This window comes from Motacilla alba, chromosome 1A (assembly GCF_015832195.1).
Source record: "Motacilla alba alba isolate MOTALB_02 chromosome 1A, Motacilla_alba_V1.0_pri, whole genome shotgun sequence".
Classification (NCBI taxonomy): Eukaryota; Metazoa; Chordata; class Aves; order Passeriformes; family Motacillidae; genus Motacilla; species Motacilla alba.
Window position 1 is genome coordinate 66,497,770 of NC_052031.1, and position 24,761 is coordinate 66,522,530.

Consider the following 24,761-nt stretch of genomic DNA (forward strand, 5'->3'; position numbering starts at 1 on the left):
GTTCAGGAGATAAGAGGATAGTAAAGGATCTTTTAAGGGAAAAGGATTGATTAAGTGATGAAGGCAGAGTAGGAGGGAGAGGAATAAATGCTGAATATTCCAGATGTCTTTACAGTTAGACAGAGCAGTGAGGCAAACCATGGGAGTAAGGTCCCGTTTGAAGCTTGAAATCGATTTCAGGGTCGGATTATTCCCAGCGTTTGTGTAAATTTTCCTGGTTCAGCTCTAACTTCAAGTCCTGCGGCATCATTCTCCTTGCCTCCAGCACTGCAGTACCAGGCTCGCCCCATGGCCACCTGGGGACGGTGACAGCACAGGAGCCCTGCCGTGGTGGTGCCTGGAACTGCGGCTGCCTGCACGGGAACAGAACCGGCCAGCCCAGCAGCACTCCTCCCTCTCCCGCACGGAGCTGCTCGAAATGGGTAAGGGAGTTTTCTTCCAATACTGCTTACAGATTCTTCCTTTGGCCTGCTAATGGGACGCACCAAGCAGCGTTTGGCTTTGCTGTCACCTCTGAACCCCCGCGAGGTTCCTGTTTGCCCATCCTAAAGCAAAGGAGGCTGTGCAGGTGCAGCGCTGCCCCTCCAGCTTCAGAGGAGCCTCCTCCGAGGCCGTCCAGCAGGGCACAGAGGCACGAACAGCTCCCAGCGGGGTTTGTTTTTTAAATTAATCTTTATTTCCGTATTGAAAGGGGTTGAAAGCTTATTTAAAAACAGCACTGCAGCTCCCATTCACCTTCCAAAGGATGGGAGCAGGCACGGGGCTGCCCTGTGCAGGCTGGCGGCGGTGCCAGCGCTCCTGCCCCGAGGCACAGCCGGAGGTGCCACCGCTGCACGGACTGCAGGGAACGGGCTCGGGAACACCGGGAACGGGAGCGAGGGGCTCGGGAACACCGAGAACGGGAGCGAGGGGCTCTGGCCCGGCCGTGCAGCCACGGGGCAAAGGGCAGGGCTGCGCCTCGGGCGTGCCAGTGCCACCCCGGCCTGGCCGGGTGTGCAGCCACAGCTCGTACCTTCTGTCCCCTGGCCACAACGCCCCTGCTCCCCCTCGTACGGAAAATCTCTCGCCTCTGTGCTGGAATGCAGCAGCACTGAGGGAGAGACAAGCTGTGAACTGCATGTCATTTTTAACAATCCATTCTGTTACTGCTTAAGGCAATTTACAGGTAATATCCACTTGTAATATGGCCACAAGTCTCGTGCTGCAGAAGCACAAATAATGGCGTGGTTATAGAAAAAGGCATCTGAAATCCATAATAACCTAAGAGTACATGAAGTTCTTCTCTGTTGCTTCACTAATGTACAGCAGAGTCCATGTGACACAATTTGGAAAGGCAGCTGCAGCCTTGTGATGTAATCCACGACAGGCACAGATCCCACCGCGTGCCTCACGCAGGTTCCAGCCTCCTTTTCTTCAAGCTCTGACTTCTCCTGAGGGGGCTGCACCCTGCCACACAGGGAGAAAGTGGAAAATGGACATTTTTTCTGCCTCTAAGTATGTTCCTCAATTCTTTTCCTAACTCTTCCTTGATAGGACAGTAGGATGGAAAAAAAGCAGCTTTCCAAGAGCACTGTCCCAGCTCCTGCAGCCAGGTCCAAAAGGAAGGACTGTTTCTCCCACTGGATTTTCCCAATCTCCCAAGAGCCCCAGTGAAGCCAGAGCTGTCACTCGTGGCAGCACGTACCTGGGGCGTGCTGCTGGGCACAGCTGGTGCTGGGGGCTGCAGCAGGGGGCTGCGGCTGTGCCAGCCTGGCAGCAGCTCTGTGCTGGCTGCCCCTGTGGGGTGTCCTGCAGCGAGTGCTCATCGGCTGCTGGCCGCGGGGTGTCTCAGGGGCCTGCTGTGCCGCTGGAGAGGGCTCTGAGATTTTGGCACCCGTTACCTTTAGGTCAGTGCTCTCCAAGGAAATGTCCCAAAGTTCAGGATCATCTGAAGGAAGGAATGAGAAGGGGGTCCATGACACAGTAGGGTACTACAGGAACGGCAGTAGCTCCAAGACCAGCACATTCTTCTCCGACAAGCAGTGACCACTGTAAAATTAAAACTGTAAAGCATCTCTTATGTCAGTGTGCAGCAGGGTCCTGCCCCTTGTGCCCTCAAGCAAAGTGCAGGCACCACAATGTGTACCAAAATATCCATGGTAATACTGAGAAAACACACACCCCAAATCCCACCCACGTTCTGTATTGTGCAGTATCACCTCAGGAAAAGGATTTATCAAACAGGTGTACAACTCTACTGAAGAACCTGAGTGAAACCCCCCATAGAGATGGACTTCATCTCCCTGCTACTCAGGCAAAGTTTGATAAGGTCAGAATCACACTCACTCTTCTGTTATTCCAATTCTTCAGAGCTTTTACCCTTACACTGTATTCTGAATTAACCTGGTTTAAATGTCAATGATTTAACACTTTATTACTCATCACTCTTTGGCTGACCTGCAAAGAACTCCTCTTCTATGGCCAGCTCCTGTTGTATCTCTGCTGGAGTGCTGTGCTTCACAGGAGCATTGGATTTTGCTGCAAGGAGGCAACACAGGAAGAGATTAATACCAGAAATACAGACACACCCTTTGACTCCTTCTTAGCAGAGCACGAGGCTGAAATGACAGCCAGCACTACCCCCAGGTACCCTCTTTTGTCCTAGAGCCGGCTAAGGCTTGGAAGCAGAATGTGGGAAGTAACATTCTGTACCTGATGACATCTGAGGAGCAACTGTGCTACTTCAACGTGGTTTTTAGCCTGTCCATTGCCATGTTCCTGCTACTTCAACGTGGATTTTAGCCTGTCCATTGCCATGTTCCTGCTACCACACAGCCCCAGACTTCCCCATGGCCAAGGACAGTGTGTCAGTAGCTCGGGCAATATCTGTTTGCTTGCAGCTACCACAGCCAGTGCTGCAGCCTCAGCTTGGGTGCAGCAGGTTAATGGGGCTGGCAACAGCTGCTTTAGGGTGGCTGGGCAGCTGCAGATTTAATGATGCAGGTGTAGAGCTGACATTCCTGACACTTTTGGAACACAGAGGGGGAATATATGATAACGCTCCTGCCTTTGGCCTCAGAGGTGTGTTGATGGCACAGCACAACAGCACGTGAAGCCAGCCAGGCTCCTGTACTGTGGTAGCCTGTGCCTGGCAGCAGCTCTCATGGGAAGTGCCAGGTTTGAATGCCACTTCTCACCCTGTTTGCTGCTGGGAGTAGCTCCTGGGACCTGCTGCTTCTTCTCCATCTGCTCCCGGAACTGCTGCTGCAGCCGCTTCTGGCGCAGCTTCCTCTGATAAGTGGCATCACACTCCATGGCCAAGGAGTCTGTGCTTCTGCTCTCCCACCCAGAAACACAAAGTCAAACAGGACCTCAGCAGTTACATTTTGTGAAGAAAAAAGTCATTCAGAAATAACAGTAAAGAAAATCCACTTTACTAGTGCTTTGTGGCATCTTTGGAATCGAGCTGTCTACATGCTTTAGAAGGCCCAGTAGCTTCTAATACAGCTTAAAAAAATACATTTATAACAGCAGTCTCACCTGGGAGCATTGGGCTGTTTCTGATCTGCTGTCACAACAGCAGCCTCTGTCTGGCCAGGCTTACAGCCAGGTGTCACCTCACACTGCTGCCTCCCTGCTGCATTCTGCCTTTCCACATAGCTGCTGTATCTTGCTTGCTCTATTTCAGGCTCATAGTCCTGCATTTTAGCTTTGATCAAGTCTAACTCAGGGGGTACCTGGTCAAGGAGAAAAAAGAAAAGGTTCAGAAATTTCTATCATCAACTTAATGAAATAAGCACTGGTTAAAAATCTATTTTGTTTGCTCTAAGCTGAACAGTAAGTTAGAAACCTGAAATGCTCTTTCAGTACCCAGTAATTCAGTCAGTTAATCATTGAATTCCTGTGACTTTGTGTTGGTTTAATTGTTCAGTGCTGCAGGGCAGATGGTGAGGTCTCCCCACACTGCTCTGCACATGAGAACAGCATTTTACAGCTTCTCACAGCCTCACAAGGCTGTTGCTGAGTGAGTTTGTTTTACCAGTCCATTTTCCTGCTGGTGCTAAAGGGCAAGGCCAGCCTTTACTGAGTTCTGAGGAAGGTCCACCATTCCTGTTTATTAATGATGGGATGCTTTGGCTCTGTCACCTTACAAGTTTGTGGCAGTGCCTCTAATAGACGATGACCCTGGCAAACCAGAGACGTGGGCCATGTGAGGTGTCACTTTGGATCTGCTCCTGCAGTATTTGCCAGGACTGCCTTGCAGCTCTGGGCCTCTAGCAGAGTTTGGCAAGTCCTGCTGTGATCAAAGGCAGCTTTGCTATGAAAGTCCATGGATCAGCAGTTGCAGAAGGCTTCTTTTTACCTCCTTCCACAAGGCAGGTCACTGCCTAGAAGCCTCCTGCCCCCAGCTGGTGCACAGCAGGAGCAGGCAGGATCCATGGTGGTTCCTGAGGTGCCACTTCAGGAACAGCCTGCTTTGAGTGTGTGAGCTGTTTGCTAGGAAGGCTGCTGGTGTCAGGAACCCTCAGGAATGAGAGGCACCGAGAGCAGCACAGATAGCTCTGTGGCTGCAGAAGCAGGGGCAGTGGGGCTCTGACAGCCCCTGTACTGCACCTGCCGGGGAAGCTTGTTCACGGCTCGCAGGTAGTCCTTGTCCAGGATGCAGTTCCCAAGAGCATTGCCAAAGCACCTGAGAAACAAGAGGCTCACTGTGACTGAAACCCTTCATCCCGCAGAACTTCTGAAAATGTGCAAGTGCTGATCTTCACTTACTTGAGTGCTCTCTTCAGTCCATCTGTTACTGCCTCCTTTCTTGCCTTTTCTAAGGATAAGGCTTTAGACTTCAGGCCTTCGCTGACTCCGTATCCCACATCTTCATGGTATGACCCATCCTGCAGTACAATTCCAAACACAAGAGGATTTTATACATGCAGGTGCTGTGCTTTCCCAAGCCTGGGTACCTGCTGTTGGCTGTTTGTTCCATAGCAAGGTCAATGTCTAGGACACCAGCAGGTTCCCCAGTGCAGGGCAGTGCCCGAGGACTGTGCTCTGACCCATGCAAGGACTTTCATTCACAGCTTCAGGCAATTGCTCAGCTACAGCCAGAGCCAACAAAAAAACCCATTTACCTTAAGCTGAACTTTCACAAAAGCACAGACGCCCACGTAGAACCTGCCATTGTTGAGGTCAACAAAGTCTGGAAGGAGATGTTTAAAGTGTTAATGTATAAAATCAATAGTCGAAAAGCAACTGTTGTCTATGAAAGTAATTTCTTTCTTATGATCTAGTAGAAGTCTGCAGTTTGCAAATAATTTGCACAAGGTTTTATCATGGACAGAAAGCCTGAATTTCTAAGGAATGATTAGTTATGGCATTATCTGAAAAAGGCAGAAGTTTGAAGGATGTCAGTCTTTTCTTGACTGAAAAAGGGGAAAGAAAACCGTGGTGCAGAATAGATGGAAAGCAATGAAGTAAATTGTTCTATTTCTAGAATCTACCAGCCTGAGTTAAGAAAAGATTTCTGAAGGTGGGGGAGAATGAAGAAGGTAATTTAAGCTGCTGCTTTGACCTACTTCAACAACCAGTTTTCAGCATAAGCACAGCAGATCTGCAAACAAGGACAACACTCCTCTGGCAGGTACTATTTCAGCTACCAGCATGGAAGAGGCTGAAGCTTTAAGATCACCTGAACACGTTAGAGTTGAAAAATTTCCCCGAAGTTTTCTGTTGTAAAAACCTCAGTACTGGGTATTAGCTAGAAGAGAAATCTGCAGAAAAAGATGGGCCCCTAAAGATTAGGGGAGTATTAACTGAGAATATCAACTGGTTAGAGTCTAAAAATTACAGGTGAGTATGAAAGTTGGCTTAGGACTGCTGAGTGTTAAATAGTTTAATTGTAATTACTCTTGACTGAGTGTACCCATAGAGATCAGAGACTTGATTAGAATAGCTCAAGAATAATCATAAACACACTCAGAATAATGACTATGAGAGATCTAAAATGAAAGCAGGAGCTCCATTATTATTAAATTCTCTCAATTTTAGTAAGTGTTATGACACCTGGAAGTTGCTCATGCCTCTGTCCAGGTGCTTTGAAGTGATGAAGTTGTAGCAGCTGAGAGCACTTGCTCTGTTCAGCCTGGAGAAGATTGAGGGGAGACCTCACTGCAGTTACAACTTCCCTGAGAGAGGAAGAGGGGGGCAGGCACTGATCCCCTCTCTGTGGTGACAGTGACAGGACCCGAGGGAATGGCCTGAAGCTGTGCCAGGGCAGGTTTAGGTTGGGTATCAGGAAAAGGTTTTTCCCCCAGAGGGTGGTTGGGCACTGGAACAGCTCCCCAGGGCAGTGGGCACAGCACAGCCTGCCAGAGCTCAAGGAGTGTTTGGACAATGCCCTCAGGCACACGGTGTGACTGTGGGAATGTCCTGCACAGGGCCAGGAGCTGGACTCAGTGATCCCTGTGGGTGCCTTCCAATCATGTTCTGTGATTCTGTGATGGAAACCTTGGCCCTTAGCTGAGAGAATTTTCCTTCACAGTGAAAGGAAAATTACTTTTCTTTGCCCCCAAGAGACCCTTACCAACATTCTGCTGAGTGACTGAGTGAGCCCAGCCATTGAAGCCAAACATTTCATTGGCCAGACTGATGACCTTGTGACCCTCAATGTAACAGACCTGAAAGGAAGAGCACATACACATAAATATAAATATAAATATAAATATAAATATAAATATATACATAGCCTTGTGCACACATCTCTGCACACTTTATTTTTTGACAGAGGTTACACATACCATCTTACACTGAGGAAGCCCAGCTAAATTCAAGGTTTAGATAATGTGAATAAAGGGCTGATGGTGCAGCTTCAGGAGCACTCTCTTCCAGCAAATGTGGTGGGGATTAATATAACAATAAATATGACTTAATCAACAGAAGGCAGAGTGGGCACTAAAGATGGTAAATGCAGCCCCTGTTATATAATGTTTCATTCAGTCCAATTCTGGGGAAAAAAATAGGGAAAACACCTCAGTGTTGCACAAGTAGATAAATGTTCCTTTGTAAAGGATGAAGCACTGAAAAATTAAGTCTCTTTTTGAGTGTAAAAGGAAAATATGTGGTTCAATAAAAGCCAGAACTTATGCCATGCTCACTTTGCGTTCATATCTGCATATTAAACTACTAGAGGGAAATTCACTTAAAAAAAAAAAAGGGAATATTGTAACAACTTAAACCCTATTTTCCTGGGAAAAATTGAGCTGGAGCATCACGTTTGTTCCTACCTTTTGCCCTCCTCCTGCCTGGCGGCTGCTGATGTAGTCTGGGCCCAGCCTCTGGCGCAGAGCGTGCTGGATCGCTCGATACTCGCTGGCTGTGTACTGGTACTGGGCAAAAACAAGACAGCACACAGCTCACCCTCCCTGCTTCAGCTTCCCCCCTTCTCCTAACAGCACTGCCTTATCCCACTCCTTCCAGCATGTGCACGAGCCAGTTTTTGAAATTGGGTGTAACAGGCAAGGAAACACCTCAGGGTAGGTGCGTGCACTAGACTGTTCTTTTTTCAACTTGCTCTTGATAGATACAGGCATTAATTACTCAGCTGCAGCAGTTATTTTTTATTTATAATCCACACCACAAACACACATATACATTTCTGTGTTACTGCTCAAAACCAAAACGCAGTATCTCTGTGACCAACAAGAAAATTGTATTTAAAGACTCCAACAAAACTGAAGATTAACCATACTCCACTGCCGCGTGTCACCAGGGCAGGGAGGACAGCAGCTCAGGAAAGCTGAGCTAAATATAGTTAAAATAGGAATTTCTTGAGTTATCCAATTCCTTTGCATAACTCCAACATCACTGGTATCATTGGAGAACACCAGCGTCATGGAAAGCCTAAAGTGTTATAAATTTAGGTTTGTCTTAGTAGAAATCCAATTTACAAAATGGAGTGAAGCCTAAATGTATGCTTAAGGATTTGAGAAATAAAAAGCTCATGTTGTTATGGCCTGAAGTGGGACAGAACAGAGGTTGCACCACTTAAATCATAAATATTGTGTATGCACGTACTGGCTGCCCTAACAATTCAGCAGAACACAGAATTTTATTGTGTGTGTGTGTGTGCCATATAAATTCCATCTCCTGGCAAACTGCTCTAATTTGTATTTAGTTCTATTTAAACTTAACAGTCAAAACTGTATCTTTTTCCTGACTCTAGAATGCAAGCCTGTAACCAAAAAGCATAAGGAAAAAGGGGAAATACACAAGCTTGTGCCACATTCAGGAACTATGTAGAAATGCCTATCATGGAGAAGAGAATTCACCACCAAAAGCTCTGCTCAGTCCAGATACAGTTTTCTTTTTTCAAATCATTTTACAACTTTTCCAAATGATTTTTTAATAGCTGAAAGCAGTTGGCTTTTCTGAGCCTGTACTGAGAAAATGTGTAAGCATGACTCAGGCCACCTGGGAATAAGAGAGAATAAAATGAGACCCACTTTTAAGGTACAAGAGGTAAAAACCTTTCGAGAAGAATCTAGACCAATTCATTATTCAAGGCATGCCAAGACTATTGCAGAGAAAAAATGTGAAGTACAGTAGGGTGCAGCATGATTCCAGCCTTACTGTACCCAAGTTGAAAAGGAATAAACATGCAGAGCAGATTTCCAGTAGTGTGAGCATGGAACTTGCATGTCCCTCTGGGGCAAAAGGAGCTGACCTGTCCAAAGGAAGCCACTGAGTCCCCAGTGTTGGAGCTGCTGCTGCTGTAGCTCTCACCATCCTTCCCCTGGCTCTCAGGCATCCCTGGAGGAGAGAGAAAATATAATGGCTGAAGAGGACAGAACTGAAGTCCATATGAAGACATGGCAAAGAGCTTATTCTAAATATCACACTGGTAAAAAATGATAAATGTGGGTTTTTTCCTTTTAGGTAAATGTGAAGGCACTGTACCATGCCAGGGAAGGAAAAAGAATTCCCTCTTTCAGATTCTTCAGCACTGTCTTCCTGGACCACTTTCAATATCCATTAATACTTTGATAAAAAGCAGGGGCAACTTTCTAAAACTTTACTCAGCCCTACCCTGGACTTGTCAGTTTTATTTTACATTGCTGTTTTGACTGTAATCACTCTGCCCGGTGCTATATGGTGCCACATAAACCAACCATGCAGAGCTGAGAACCACAGGACCTGTCAGAACTGCAAGAAGTGGTACCAAGAATTCAGTAGATGGCACCCTTTTCTAAGCCAGCATCCAACGCTTCCCAGCACTGCACGGCCACTCCTCCCTGCTCTGGAGCAGGGGGCCTGGGGAGACTGTGGATCCAGCTGTGCCAGGGGCTGTAGCAGCACTCCCAAATAACCCACAGAGATAATCTTGAATTGTATTTGCACTGATGCTGAGCACAACTGATAGCCCAGCACTCACACTTTGGTAGGCAATACAAATACAAGACAAAAACAGACATACAAGAGAGCCGGAGGTGTCAGAACAGTTTGAGAAAGCCTAAAATCCTCAGCAGACACATGATTTGCCAGTCAGTCAGCACCTGGCTAGTACTCTGCTTTGTTAATGCATTCCAGGTGTGGCACTCTTTAAAATAAGTTGTTTTTCCAGTCTCTAAACAAGAAATCCAAAGTTCATTGAGGACTTGGCAAATGATTTTCAGAAAAAGGATACCGGTTGTTTCCTTAGCAAATGTGAGCACTGGCAATTATGCCAAGTGTAGCTAAAATTCTCCTTAATTTTGGTTGGCAAGAATTATTCCTCTCTGGTCCCAAACTTGTATAATTGTACAGTGTTCATACACCTGAATGCATTTCCATCAGAAGTTAGCAGCAATTTGCAAATACATTTGGCTTTGGAAAAGAGCAAATAGAAAGCAGTATTACCAGGAGAAACACTTGTGATTTAAGCAGGTTATTTCCTCTGCTCAGCAGAGTTCACTGCATTGGGAGGGAGACAATTAGAGAGACATAAATAGTGTGTGTGGCCAAGGGAACTGAAATTTGAACAATACTGTTGCCTCCACTCACACCCCCAAGCTGCCTCCATCAGATCTTAATCACTCTGAGCCCTCGGGAAGAAACAATGACCAAAATGTCACTTGCCTACAAACACTATGACCAATTTATGCAAAGTGGGTGGGTGGCATTTGGATACAAAATTGCTTAATACCAGTTTTAGTTAAAGTCCTTCAAGCTTTTATATGGCGTGCACCATTATCAGTCTAAATTTAGTTGCCAGTGGTTTGTATTCAAATTGTGTGTGAATCCAGCTTGAGTGAAGGAGACACAAGATGCCAGTTTAGTTTCAGGCTTTACCTGCAGGAGCAGCCTCAGCTGTGAGCCTTGTTTAAACCAAGCCCTCCATCAGGGCAACGTGGGGGTCGTGCAGTTGGGGAAGCGCAGCAAAGCCGCGTGTCTCAAATCAATTGTCTGAGAATTTCAGAGTGACAGAACTTCCATACAACGTGGGGGGACAGAATGTAAGAGAACAGGGACAGTGCAGAAGGCAATCTCACCTTGGAGCTGCAGCTGAGGAGTTGCAGCTGTACTGATTACCAAGGAGTTGCAGCTGTACTGATTAGCAAGGATTGGGAACAGGCCTGTCCTTAACAGGCCACAGCTGTGTCCAATGAGGATGAGTGCTATAAAAGAGAGGCCCTCAGAGGAGGGCTGGAGTTTGGCTGTGTGATGAGGAGAATGGAGTCAGTGCTGTAAGGAGCTGTCCAGGAGACATCACCGAGAAGGTATGTAAGTTTTGCAATAAGGTAACAGCGATATAAAATATTATTAGAGTAGAAGCTGGGAAGAGAGAGAAGTTAATTCTGTACACGGAGCTATAAATTTATCTTGGTGCCAGAGCCAGGAGCCAGGGAAGGCAGGGTGCTTCCATTCCTCATTGGAGTATTGTTTCCTCACTGCCCTGCTCTCTTCCCCACAATGTTTTACCTCACATGAAACATTAATGCTGAAGTAGATAATAAACTATTCACTGGGGTACCCAAGAGCCTCAGACACCCTCTGAGGCCAGGGCTGTGGTAGGAAGCTGCCTGACTCATTAATCAATGTTAAAATATGCCCTATTTTTAAACCAGAAAGACTGAAAATTAAAGCTCAAATATGCATTTGAATATGCAGGATGATACAAGCAGTTTATCAGTTTAAATGTGCCCAGGAATTATAATTTGCTGTCTCTGTGGTAATGGAACTATTGTTTATTATTTACAGGGAATTATTTTGAGTTTAGCTGGTTATGTTCTCAGGAAGTTTTCTTGTCACTGAGAAGGAGTCCACATAAGACTGGAGGTGCTGCACTGTGCTCCAAAATATTGCCTTGACACACTAGAACAGATAAAGAAACTTAAGAGCTTTTACTACTACCTGTTTTGATCTTGTCTTTCAGACTTGGAACCCATTAGGTACATAATCAGAAAAAACCATCTCTGTTTTGGGAAATTTGCTATGAAATACTAATTTTCAACAGCACTCTATGAGTAGGCATGGTGGTGAAATTGAGCACTGCTGAGAAAAATGTGTGTGTACACAAATTCCTATGCAGGAAATAAACCAATCTTCCAGAACTGATAATCCTGAACTTAATCTGTTCAAGTGTATCTACCACTGTGGGGCTACAGCTGCAACACCTTCAACTGCCATGATTGTGTGGACATAACTCCTAACTTTCTAACATCCTCACACACCTTTCTATGCCACTGTCCATTACCCCTCACAAATTTATTGTGTTCCTAAATCGTGGCTTTTCCTATCAGTTCCACTCTGCCTTGACAAGCTAGGTTTTTGAGCCATGCTCTGTGCTCTAATCCTGTGGTAGGATTAGAGCAGTTCCCCTCACCTGTGAGGTGGAAGCAGGCAGTTTTGCAGCACTCCAGAATAGTTGGCATACCATGGATTGTGCAAGCTCCACGGCTTGGTCAATGCTCAGCTAGGACATGGCTGCTCCAAGGAATGAATCCCAGCATCCACAAGATAGCACAGACTGTGAACATCCAGAGGGCTTTTCATTCATCCTTGCCCTCTCTAGCTGGTAAGCTTCCTTCACAGAGGGGCTGAGTATAAATCTTCAACATTCTTTCAATAAATGCAATTCCACTGAGCCCAGCAAGAGCAAACAGTTACACAGGCAGCAAGTGGGATTTAGCAAGCACTAAAGATAACGCCACACACTTAACCTGAGGTATTACTCTAAGAAAACATCCAAAAAACTTCACAAGTTTTATTTTTCTGTGGAGCTTTCTTTCCTCTGAGGACCCCAAACTATTTTATAAGCTGATTTACCTGTTGTGCAAAGGCAAAGAGCTGAGGTACCTCTTTCAAGTGTATTGGGGCAGATGTTCCTAATCAGGACAGGCCTGTGCTACTCCACAGTTTAAAAGGAGTGGCAAAGAGATGATGCAATTGCTTGTGGATAAGCTGCACACAATAGGACTGGCCAGTTTCCATTTCTGATATCTCTAGGTAAACAACCTTGATGACTTGAGAAAAGTGAAGTCATCTTCTGTTAACTTCAACAGGAGGAGAAGATACTCACTGAGAGGGTAAACATGGAAATGCAGGGGCAGCTCAGGAGGCTGAGTGTCTGCTGCACACCTCAGCTGGCCTCAGGTGCTGACAGTGCCTTTTTCATGCCCCTCACTCATTCAGGCCACATTCTGTAACAGGGGAAAAAAGGTATCAGCACGTTTGAGCTCCCTGAACTAGTTTAAATACGTTTGCTTTCAAGGCATAAAAGCACCACTGTGACAATTCCTGCTCGGTTCCAGCACGTCTCAGGTGGACACCTCCATGCAGTCCCACTTATCCCACTGGAATCTCTGTGCACAACTGAACTCTCTTATTTGTCAGGCACTGCTAGGTTTACTCTTGGCACCTCTGGAATCATGATCCTCCCTGCACTGAACAGAAAACACTGCTTCTGGTTCCACTTTTTTAACATTCTGATGAACACAGGGTAAAGTCAAGCTCTTCCTTACTTTCATACAATTTTGGAACAGTAACAGTGCATTTGTGGGGGTGTTTTCCTATTGAAGAATTTTTGGATACACCTAACATCCTGAAACAAGGCTTACCTGGTCAATTCCTGCGTTTTTTGGAACACAGGATGAGAAACTCACCTCGTTGTGCTGTTTCCTGCCAGGGCAGCCTTTACACAGCTGCCACGAGCTACACAAGCTCCACTGGCCATCAGTGTAAGTGCTGGGAGCTGTTCAGGGGCCTGCTGTCCCAATAATTGCAAATCCAGCCCAAACTGCTCAGTTTAGCAGTGTTTGCTGTGTTTTAGCCTGCTTGTTTTTCAAATTTTGCGGGTCATGCCTCCAGATATTTTCTTTAATAGCAGTGGTGTGTGTCATTACCCCTCTGCTATGTCATTTTGTTTGCTGTTTCGCTGCCTGTTGCAGGTTTTGCCTTACAAAGGGTCCAAGAAAGTTTCATTTGTTAAAAATTGCACCAACAGCATCCTAGGAAACAGGTCATTCCAAACAATTCTAAATTTAAAATACAACTGCTTTCCAAGAATATAAATCCTGTTTAATTTCTCACATTACTTAATTCCTTTGCATTTACTCACTAGCTGTATAAAAAATTATTTAATTAAAGGGATTGCCTGGTACTCCTGCACAAATCATCTTTTTGATATTATTAAAAACAAACTCCTTACAGCAGTAAACAGTGACCAAGGGGTAAAACTGAAAGAAAAGAGAAACAATTCTGTCATTCTGGTTTTTCTCCATGTATGAAAGAGTAATACCTCACAAAACCAAAAGTGAACCATCTGCTCTTTGAGAGGTTTCACATCCATGCAGGCAGAGTAAAAGAAAAAATCTTGTTCTGGAGACCAGAGCAGGCAGGAATATTACTCAAATATCATCAATTATTTATGTGGGTGCTTCTTTCTAAAAGCCTTTCAGATTGATTTATCACCACATCAGTCATGCACAAGTCACTCCAGTCCTTGCAAGGCAAAGGCAGCAGGGTTTTAACCCAAGAGTGATGGTTTGGGACTTGCGAGGGAAAGCAGCCTGTCCAGCTGGGAGCAGAAAGGCTGCAGGTCTCCCAGATGCAATTGCCAGGCAAGAGATTAATCCAGCCTGGGAATGGAAGCAGCTGAACTCAGTGAGCACTGTGGGAGCTCTGTCAGACTGTGCAGCACAAACCCACGGTGCCCACAGGCACGGGTGACACTTCTGGCAGCAACACCCTGTCAAGATGACACACTAATGAAGCTGGGGTGACAAACCTGAGGCTCTTAGGCTCTGTTTTGCTCCAGGTTTACACTTGCTTTTTGTTAAATGGAAAATCATTCACACTTAAAATTGGCTGCATACTTGAGGCGCGGGCAAGCCTGCATCTATTTCCATCCTTCTGCCTTCTTGGCCAGCAAGATAAGTATGTATTATCTCTTTTTTGGGGGGATACCTTAGGCCTGACAGAAGGTCTTAGATGCTGTAGCATGCACTTCTGTGTGCTATGTGAGTCTGCAAAATTAATTTAAAACAGACTCTCTGCTTCCACCGTTGAAAGGGAAGGTCAGGTTCTCGAGACCTCAGTGGATATCAGCCTGCCAGAGCTCTGAATTATATTATAAATGGTAATTAAAATAATATATAAAAATAGAAATAATATATAAATATATAATATATAGATAATATAGAAATAATATATAAAATATATAATAATACATAAAATAGAGGTGTTATACATTATGAAGTAATAGAACATAATTACAATATAAGCTGCATTCATTGCAAGAAGATACTAATTTAAACAGTGATAGTTTACATGTCAATAAGTGTCATTCCTTGTCTAGTCTGACAGACCTAACCCATTTGCCAAAATCTTTTAATTTAGTGTCCCCTGGGAGTAAGGGCTACGGAGGTCAGTGCTGTTGGCTCCTCACGCCCTGAGATCACGGCAAACCCAACTTGAGAGGATTCCTGATGGGGTCAGCTGCTGTCTGCCCGAGGCTCCCTCAGGAAACACCGGCCTGGCGAAGGCCCCTGGCCGGCCGGGCGAGGCCGCTCAGGAGCCGCCCGCAGGGGACACCCGGGCTCGGTGTCCGGCCCGGTGCCGGGTTCGGTGCCCTGTGCCCGGTGCCCTGTGCCCGGTTCCCAGCCCCCGCCGTACCTGGGCCGTGCCGCGGCCTGTTCGCAGTTCCCGCCCGGCGCGGCCGCTACGGTGCCGGAGAGCGGCCAAACTTCCCTGGGGACGCGCGCGGGCGGTGACGCGCGCCGGGGGCGGGGCGGGGAGGGCCGAGGGAAGCCCCGCGCGGCGAGCGAGCGAGCGCGCGCGCCGGGGCGGGGGCGGGGCCTGCGCGTGTCTCGCGCCGGGGGCGCGGGAGGGAGCGGCGGAGGAGAAGCGGCGGGAGCGGAGCGGGGCCGAACCGAGCCGAGCCCAGCGGAGCGGAGCGCGGGCAGCGCCGCCCGTCCCCTGCCGGGCCGCCCCGTCCCCTCCCCGCGGGCTGACAGGCAGGTGAGGGCCGCGCTCGGGGCGGGGGGGGGGGTCGGGTTAACGCGCCTTGCTGTCCGCTGGGGGGAGCCCGGGGCGGGGCGGGGCCTGCGGGCGCCGGTAGCTGCGGGAGCAGCCGCCGCGCTGGGCAGGGGCTGCGGCGGCCGGCAGGGTCCGCCGGCGGGTGCTGTGGCCGCGGGGCTGCGGCGCAGGTAGGTCCGGGCCCGCGGGCGGCTCGCCGCCGGGGGTGCGCGGGCTGTGGCCGGGCGGAGGGAGGGGGCGGCCGGGGGGGTCGGGGCCTCTCCCCGGCGGGCCCCGCACGCTGTCACCGCCCGGGGCGGGGCGGCCCCGGTCCGGCCCCGGCGAGCGCCCCGTGGGCCCGCGTCCTGCCGGGCGCTGCTGGCGGCCGGGCGGGGTTTGGTTGTGCCTCGCACGGGCGGTCATTCCTGCTCTGCCCATTCGCCTTCCCGGCCGTGCTTTCCGCCCCTCCTCATTCAGCCCGTCCTTGGGAAGCGCACGCTTTTGTCGTCTCAGTCACCTCAGCCGAGGTAATGGTGAGCGGTGTCTTTCTGCCCAGACCTTGTGCTGGGTTTTTTTGCGTTTTCTCTGTGAGCGCTGCCTGGTCAGTTTCACATATTTTATTGCATCTACTACGAAGCAGTGTCAGCTGACACGGTGCTTTGTTTCTGAGCGTGCTGCCATCCTGAAGCCAGTGTCAGGAATTGCTGCCCTTCCACATCTGTCTCGTTTGGAGTGGGAGCTCTGAAGGTTAGTTAGGAAGCACACGATTTATTGAACGTGGAATGTTTCGTGCGCTCTGGAAGTTGCATGTGGTGGTTCGGGCTGTTACGGTGTGGAATGGTTTAAAGGGAAGCCCCGGTGGAAATGGGAGATGCAGAGATGTAAAGAAACACCTATGGAGATGCTGGTGGTGGTGGGAAGCAGTGCACAAGCCGAGAGAATGAAAGCAAACGGATGAAAATAGAATTGTTCTGATGAACAGTGTGTGTTTTACATTTTGTCCCAGCACATTTTGGGGGCCACGCTCAATCACGCAGGGTGGTTGTAGCTGGATAGCCTGTTACAGCCTCAAATCCAACAGGCTGTAACCACAGAAAGTTGCCTGGTTTGGTCGTGAGGTTGTAATTCTCAAACAATGGCCAGCCGGGCGAGGATGTCTGCAGCAGTCACCTCCACCAGCTGCCTGCCCTCCTTTGCTCCCTGAGATTATTGCGTCTGTAGCCGTAGGTGGCTGCACACACATCCCCTCCTGAGCCACAGCCTGACACGGTCCTGGAGTTTGTGTTGGAAGCTGCAGCAGCTCGGATGTGTGCCCCAATTCAGGGTCAGTTATGAGTCAGCACCCTTAGAGCCATTCCAAATGGAATAAGAGGAATCACCGCCTTGCCTGTGCTGCTGTGACTGGAGTTGGTAGTAAAACAGGGGATTTTTTTCAGTAATAAAAGCAGTGATGATATAGTTAACAGCTGTACTGAATGTAGTTCAGTTCTGGAGGCACGGTTCAGAACTTTTATCACAGAACAGCAGTTCCCAGAACAGTGAAGTCTGTGCCTATTGTATCATCCAGAAATTTGGAGTTGTCTGAATCCATCAGGCTGTGAGAGGGGCTGCAGCTAGAAAAAGGTTGGGATCTGCTGAATGAAATGTGAGTTTATCATAATCTTTGATATAATTTGAACTTCTTCCACCACTTCTGGGAAACCAATTGAAGTGTAAATAAGTCACTGTTGGGATGTTAGCAGAATCATGAACCGAAGAAAACCTGCTCTCTGGACTATATTAAAGCACCATGTTTTTCATAATTTTTAGCGTTCTTTTTGATCCTGTCATGAGATTTTTTGAGATTCCGTTCACGTAACTTTTCATCTGTAATGTGTGGCTAATAGCCTGATTAGCAAAAAAGGCAAATTTGCTATTTATGTGGCCATTTCCCTTTTGGTGATGAGAGAAATCCTGGCTGGTTTTTTGAGGGCTCTTTGGTATTTAGTGGATTCTTACTTTTTCCTTTCCTTTCTTTTTTTTTTTTTCCCTTTCTTTCTTTGAATCTGCCACTTTCTCAGTTCCTGGTAGCAGTTGTGTGCTGCTGCATGAATAGAAATATTTCACCGTGCTATTGTAACCAGTGCTTGAGTTCCTTGCCCCTATTCCTTACTTTGTGAAGCAGGATACTCTCCCATTGTTACCTCTCATCCCCCCACCCCTCTCTATTTTCAAGCCTGTTCACCTAAAAACCTCTCTAGGGTGAGGGTTTTGTTACAGCTCTTACCTGGCTAAACCACTGCAGAATTGTGTTATATTTGGAGGGTCGGGCTTGTTTTAGCTGAGTATGGTTGGGTCAGAAATAGAAGTGTGGAGGGATGCATGTGGCTTTTTAAATCATAGAACTCAACCCCGAGTGTGGGATCTTGACCCTTGCTGGCCACCCTGCTGCAAGAGGGTGGCCAGTGAGCTGAGGAGGGTTCTATCCATTGCTGCCTGCTTAAGCCAAGAGTTTTAACTCTGGCGTGCAGTAGCAGAGCAGGAGATCCTAGAAAATGCAGCGCTGGTGTAGCAATAGTGGTGTTTTGTAGCACGTGGGTTATGTCAATATCCTTGTTGTCAGGGTGAGATTATGATGGAATTTCTGTGGCTGGAGCATGCTTTGCCTTGCTCTGTGATGTTGCCCGTGGTGACTTTAGGCCGGCTGTCTGCACGGGTTCCCTGGTGCTTCTAGGCACTTCTGGGCTTCTGAAATATCTTTAGTGCTTTGAACGTTTTGTTTCTGCTGTTAGGAAGCGGGTTGTTCGTTTCGTGCCACCTGTGGGAAAGAGAGAAACAGCCATGGATAAAAGCACATAGTGTTCACTGACTTTTTACTCTAAAATGAGCCTATCAAATTTTTAGCCATACAGTGACAGAAAATTAACATCCACAGGTCTTCAATCTTCTACATAATTTGAAGAGTCAGAGTTAATTTATTCAGTTTATCCTGAGGAAGTGATATGTGTGATATGTTGAGGTTCTGATACCTGTTGCTTTTTGTGTTATACCTGTTGCTTTTTGTGTTTTGCCTTTAAAAAGGGCACATGATGATTTCTTTTTTTTCTTCACATCTGCTTTAAATTTAGAGACTTATAATTACATCCCAGTCATTGCACAAAAGAAGTGCTGGTGTACCTAGCCAGACTGCCTACACATGAGTAAATGAAGGTTTAGCTGAAATATATTGAAATATATGTATTTATTATAATAATAAGCCTTTTTTTTTTGTGGTCTTAGGAAAGGAGATGGAAAGAAAGGGGACTGTGATGGTGACAGCAGACCCTTTATGCTGATATCCAGACTTATGGGTATTATAAGAAACAAAATTTGATGTCAGTTGAAGCTGCTTTTGCAGAGAAAGTGCTGTGGAGTAGAACACAGCATGTGCTGTGTTATGTCTTCCTTGTTGAGTAAGGAGATCCCCTGAAAGGAATTGTGTGGCGAAGAAATTAACTAGGAAACTGATGAATGAATATTTCTGACTCTCATCTACAGACTTGCAGGTGGTGTTTGCTGGATGGGATACCTTGTCGGAATGGGAAACAGAAAGGTGTCTAAAAAGGACAGGGATTCAAGGTGTTTCCATGTTCAGTGGTGCCATTCCTGCTAACCTTTCAGATGTAAATGGTGTTTAACAGGAATGTCACTTCCTGTTTAGAAATAAAACACTCCCTTGACAAATGAATGCTGGTTGTTTTTTTTTTTTCCCTAAAACTGTTAGGGTCAGGGCTGATGATCTGCCTTTTACAAAACATATTTTTAAAATATGTCAAAGTCACCTGAAGATTTTTGGGGATTTCTAAGATGCTTTTCTGGGATGATTTCTCTGTCTGTATGTGTGGGGGAGAGTGTATCAATTCACATCTTGTGTCGGGTGAGGCAGAACAAAGGCTCTGTCACAGTCAGTGAACCTGGCAGATGTGGAAGTAGGTGAATTTAATATAAAAATATAAAACAAGCACCACCACCACCATCCCCCCAGCTTTTAAAAAGGATTGGATATAAACAGATGGCAGTGCTTCAGCATTTATTTATGTGCTCTTTAGGAATGAGAGACAATTCTAATATGAAGTTACTTTTTTGTCTTATTTCTGTCTTAATTTCATTCATCATTATTGCTTTCTTGCTATCAAGGCCACAAGGATATTTTGATAAACAACCCTGCATTCCGTGGGTTCAATGCCTTGTGTCCAGCATTGGCTGGCTTGCAGCTTCCAAAATAAACTTGCTTCTGTCCTTTTTGTGTGTAATAGTAATTAATTTAATGTGAAAAGTAGTGAGCCTTCTTACCTTCCAAAACTAGGCAAACATAACATCTACAAAATAGCCTTCAGAGACAGAGGCTTCACACTTTTCATGTAGAGTAATGTAGCAGCCATAGGTTTTGTAACTGTGAGGTGGGCTAGGAAGTGACAGGAATTCATTTTTTCTCTTAGTACACCTCTAAGTTGTTGTGAATCATGTAAATTCTCTCATTGTACCCACTATTTGTACTTCTGGCAGGGTTTTATTGGAATGTAAGCTTTCCTTTGTTTGGAATGCCATCTTTTCTACCTGCCCTCCCCTCTGTTCTGTCTACCCTGCTGTCTCTGTCCTACCGTGTAAGCTAGACATACTTACTTGCCATTAACTATTCGGGTGTGAATTATGTAAATGGGAACAATTACTACCTCTGTTAATGAAGTCTAATGTGTCTGCTACAGTCCTTTATCAGATTAAGATGCTTCTTGTAAAGGCTGACTTTGCTTTTATTACCGAACTGACATTCAAAGCTTTCCTTGTGCACACAGGAATCAGTGTGGCAAGGAACTCATGGAAGCTGAATGTGTGGCTTCCACTCTGCTGCTGAGAGGCTCTAGGGGGTCCCTGGGCTGTGAGAGGCACTTGCCTGCTCTGTGATCCCACTGCCCCATTCCTGACTATCAGTGATGCTATTAAGGAATCGTCTCCATAGATGTTGCAGTTTGTCAGCTGGTGTCAGTCCTGAACAGGAATTGCAGCAAAGAAATTCACAGGACTTGCTGAAGGCTGCAGGAGTTACTCGGAAATTCTTTTTTGTTTTAAGAAATATAGGCTGGATTTGCCCTGTATTTCTGCAGCGTGTTTGTGTGTGTTTGGTCGCTTGCTTACCTGGAGGTAGCTAATGTGCTATTAGTGTTTGTCTTGGAGTAGTGGGAGACATGAAAGGCATTATTAATTTATGTGACAGAGAGATCTTCCAGAGGGTAACAGAACTTTTTTTTAAAATGAATTTTCTGTGTTCTGTCAGCTGCAGACAGGAATACCTGCCCTCTTATCCATTGGTTCACATGAAATAATAGGTGTAGGGGCTGAGTGTGACAGCACTGCTAACTAAACACATCTCATTTTATTGGAGTCTTTATACTGAAGTTTGATATTCAAGTGATCCCTCCAGAATTTCTTACATTTCTGCTATGTCCCAATATAGCTTTTATTGAAACCACTAGACCTTTTGACAAGAGTTCCTGTTTCTGCCTTCTCTCATGCCACAACTGCCTCACAAGTAAATCTCCATGAAGCTGTGCAGGTGGCTTTTTACTGTTCTTTCAGCATGCCAGGTCCTGATCCTGGCATGTTTTCAGGGAAGCTGGGTTCTCCATTGCTTTTCACTGCCCAGAACTAAGTTGTTTTAATGAGGGAGGTGGATTTTGGTTGCTACAGGTTGCATTGCAGTACATTTAAATGTCTGCTGCCAGATTATAAACATTTTCCATGGTTAATGGTGTCTGTCTCTGAGTGGTTTTGGACAGTCACCTGTGAGCTGAGAATACATTTATCTTAGCTGTTACTTCAAGCAGAATGTGATGTTACCTGTTCTAAAATTTTTATGCAGAAAATGTTTTTGTAACTGTCCATTTCTAAACCTTTTTCTGCACTATTGTGTAATTCTTGCCTGTTTTTTTCTGATAGTCCTTCTTACAAGTTTTTCCATAATCACTAGATAGCATTTTCACCTTATGTGAAAGCAGGTCAGGTCTTTGTGCCTGCAAAGGTGCTCTGCCAATTTAAATATAAATAAATATACATATAGAGTTTTTACTTGGGCTGATGTGATACTTTTTAATTTTTTTTTAAATTTGGCTTGCATATAGAATGCTCTTTGAAGTTTTTGCTCTATTAATGAACACTGAACAAGAGAATTTTGTTTCATAATTGTAAAGTTCTGCAAGCTATCTTGAGGAGAAATGGTTTAGCGCTTGCTTCAGTGCTAAACCAAAACAAAACTGGTTTTTTAAGCTCTTTATGTTGAGAGTGTAATTTTTTTTTTTTTGTAATCTTGGGCAAGGGTTCTTATATTGGCAGAAAAAACAAAGGTTTTGGAAATCTACAGGAGAATTTGCCAGGGGAAGAGGGTTAGTACATTTGATACATTCACAGTTGGACATTTTTCCTTGTGGTTATCACCATCTTGTCCATAAGGGGGTGATTTATTTGTGACTAATTTTAGTCTCAGTAGAAGAGGAAAATAGTAACAGTGCTGCATGTTGGTCCCATGGAAGATAAGAGACCATACTTGTGAGATTCCCAGTAAAATGCTAGTGTGAGTCAGAATATTGAAAAACTAACTTTTCTGGTTGTGATGTTAACTGAAAGAAATCTTCCATATACTTTTGCTTGGGCTCTGGGATGGAAACTGGAATTCTTTCTTCTTCCTGATTAATTGGTATTGCAAAAAAGAAAATATTGGGTTTTTACTTCCCTCACTTTGCTGTTTTCATGGTGAAAGATTTTTTTTCCTAGTGTGATCTGTAATATCTGTGAAGTGTAATATCTGCTTCTACAACAAAGTGATATGGTCAGTGATAAATGCTGCTAGGAAAAAAAAAAAGGGGAAAATAAAAGAGTTAAGATTTATCTTATAATTTCTTTTTGATCCTGAACTGTGGCAAATCTGTGTTAGTGGAAATACTGAAACTGACTGCATGTGTGGAAAAATGTATTTAGTTAATATTGGAATATTCACAATTTTAAGGTCTAACAATGGGGTAGTGAAAGTTGTCATTTCAAGAAAAATACTGGAGGGTTATGTTTGCTTGTTTCCAAAGACAACTTTTCATCTTCATCTGCTGCTTTTCAGTGAAAAGCGAGTGCAGGGTAATGCATGGCAGCAATAGCAGAGTTCTTCTCCCTGAGTTTCAACTGTGCCAGCTCTGGGAATCCTTCCCGTTACCCTGATGAACAGCTAATTCTAGCCCTTGGCTTTCATTGCTTGAGTTATCTAGTGTTTCTGGAGTAGCAGAGGGGATGGTGCCTGCCTGTGAATCAAAGCTTAGAGCTGAGTGAGCACAGGACTGGTGTTTCCAGCTGAGGTGGTGAGAAGTGCCCTGCTTGCCCAGGATCCTGGAGATGGTTCCTGCCCAGCACCTGCAAAGGTACCAGCTCCTCTCTGCTGCCTGGGAGCTGCTTTTCTCTCAAGGATAGCAGCCACTTCCATTTGTTGGAAAGTATTCAGTTGAACAAAATATTTGCTGATGCAAGGAGAAGGCGGTTCTCCATGGCACTTTTTCATGGCATTGTCCATGTTGAGGGTGAGGAGCTCTTTAGAAATTACCTAAAACCTTTTGAGCTCCTCTGGTGTGTGGCTAAGGTCATTACCAGGTGATACTTCTATGTGCAACAGTGATGTACTTCCAGCAGATTTTAAACTTAGTGGTTTTGGGATGAAGTCCTTTAACTGAAACACACAAAAGTTTGGTGTTTCAAATCTTTTGGTTTAATTTAGACTGATCTAAAGCTGTTAATGAGTGTTTGCCCTGATTTACTGTGGGGAGTTTTCAGCAAGTGAATTAAGTGCTGTGATTTGGATTAATTTCCAGGAGAATCCTAATGAATGCAAGCTCTCAGTGGAATGTACTTTATGCAGCGTCTAAGAAATCATATCTGACTTGTTTTGAGTGCTCGAGTGGTGTCACAGCAGCATTTTTAGCATTTTGATATCTCAAACAGTGAGGCTAGTCTGAAATAGCCTTTCTGTTTGGAAGAAGTGTTTTTCTTCTAGTTCTGGGGCACAGTGTCTTGCTTATTAAAGCAACTTCAGTGTAACACAGTACACTTTGTTGCCCAGTTTATATTTCTGTACTGTTTTGCATAAGGATATGTAGTTGAAATAGAATAATGTAACTTGTATTAAAAAATACATCTGTAGGTGTTGCTTTGGCAGATAAGTTCAGTTAGTGCTGGTGGCTGTTTTATCTTGGCTGGTTCCTCTTTGTATTCATGCTCTAAAATATTCTGTAGCAATATTGTTGCTAGCTTTTCTTGTCATTTAATAAAAAAAAACCAGAGAGAGCTCTTGAACATCTTGAGAACTGCTCACAAAACAGTATCAATTTCCATAAGCTTTGTAAAATTCCTCATGCCATTGTATCTCCTTTGAAATTGTGTAAAATTGACAGAACGCTGGCTTACCCTGACCTTGTTTTCCATTTAAACTTTAAGATTAGGCTAAACATATTGAAACTATTTCTTGTTGTATCTTTTCCTATACTAACTCATTCAGAAAGGTAAAAAATGCTCTATCTTTCCTTCCTGGATTTTACTTTTTTTTTCTTTCTACCCTTTTCCAGTATTTTTTGCAATATTATTTTTTGGTCGCTTCCTTCCACTCACTTGCACTGTTTCTACAATTTCTTTTGGAAGTGTATCCCTGTTTTAAACCTAATCTTTAACCTGTTTGCCCAGTTATTATCTCACAAACATGCTGGTTAGGAGAAATGAATTCCTAATATCTGGCAAACCTGACTTGTGAGCAGAAGGGCAGGTAGATGAGAGCTGGTGTGCAAGGCAAGATGTTGGGATATATTAGATGCTGCTGCTCCTTGGACACTGGCTGGTATTCTTTCATCTGATGGGATCAGGAATGTTTCAGTGTTCTAGTTTTGATTTCAGTTGAGCCCAGCAGTAACATGAAATAGTTTACACTGGAAAAAAACAGTGGAGGAAAAAAAGTGAGAACTGTATAGTGGGATAATTTTTACAATGGAGTAGTTTAGTTACTTGTTTTGCTTCCCTGCTAGATCTTGGCTATTGACTTGATCCCAGCCCAGAGTCCCTGTGCTAGAGTTTCCTGCCAGTACTTGTTCTACAGCATCATATTGCATTGCAAAAATAAGGAATTCTATTGCATATGCCACCAGAGTCTGTATTTAAAGAAAAAGCAGAGGGGAGAAGGAACAGCAAAAAGGTGATGTCAAACTGTTCTGTGTTTTAAGAGGTCTCTGCTGTTGAAATATTTAATGGCATTAATCTCA

The 24,761-nt window shown here is 45.2% G+C and overlaps 2 protein-coding genes across 21 annotated transcripts in view; one reads left to right on the forward strand and one right to left on the reverse strand.

Annotated features, from left to right (window-relative positions):
- Positions 1-832: 832 nt before the first annotated feature.
- RAD52 (RAD52 homolog, DNA repair protein) lies at positions 833-15,294 on the reverse strand. 7 transcript variants are annotated; one of them, XM_038153909.1, is made up of 13 exons: positions 15,127-15,294; positions 12,533-12,653; positions 8,699-8,784; positions 7,260-7,361; positions 6,560-6,653; positions 5,109-5,176; positions 4,753-4,871; positions 4,594-4,669; positions 3,520-3,716; positions 3,177-3,325; positions 2,437-2,517; positions 1,881-2,042; positions 833-1,446 (listed from the first exon to the last, which is right to left on the reverse strand). In XM_038153909.1, the coding sequence occupies exons 3-12, from the start codon at positions 8,780-8,782 to the stop codon at positions 1,924-1,926; spliced, it is 1,089 nt and encodes a 362-aa protein (XP_038009837.1). In that variant the 5' UTR covers positions 8,783-8,784; positions 12,533-12,653; positions 15,127-15,294; the 3' UTR covers positions 833-1,446; positions 1,881-1,923. The 7 variants fall into 7 exon arrangements, with proteins under 7 accessions (XP_038009837.1, XP_038009838.1, XP_038009832.1 ...); XM_038153910.1 differs by having other exon boundaries at positions 1,881-1,927; positions 15,127-15,291; XM_038153904.1 differs by having other exon boundaries at positions 1,685-1,927; positions 15,127-15,285.
- Positions 15,295-15,299: 5 nt separating this feature from the next.
- The window catches only part of ERC1 (ELKS/RAB6-interacting/CAST family member 1), a 280,579-nt gene continuing 271,117 nt past the window's right edge, over positions 15,300-24,761 (forward strand). For 13 of the 14 annotated variants that reach the window (XM_038153889.1, XM_038153893.1, XM_038153899.1 and 10 more), the window contains exon 1: positions 15,300-15,471. The gene's annotated coding sequence lies outside the window, so the exon portion shown is untranslated. Of the gene's footprint in view, positions 15,472-15,523; positions 15,660-24,761 lie in introns of those variants that run through there. The other variant, XM_038153890.1, reaches the window with a different exon arrangement.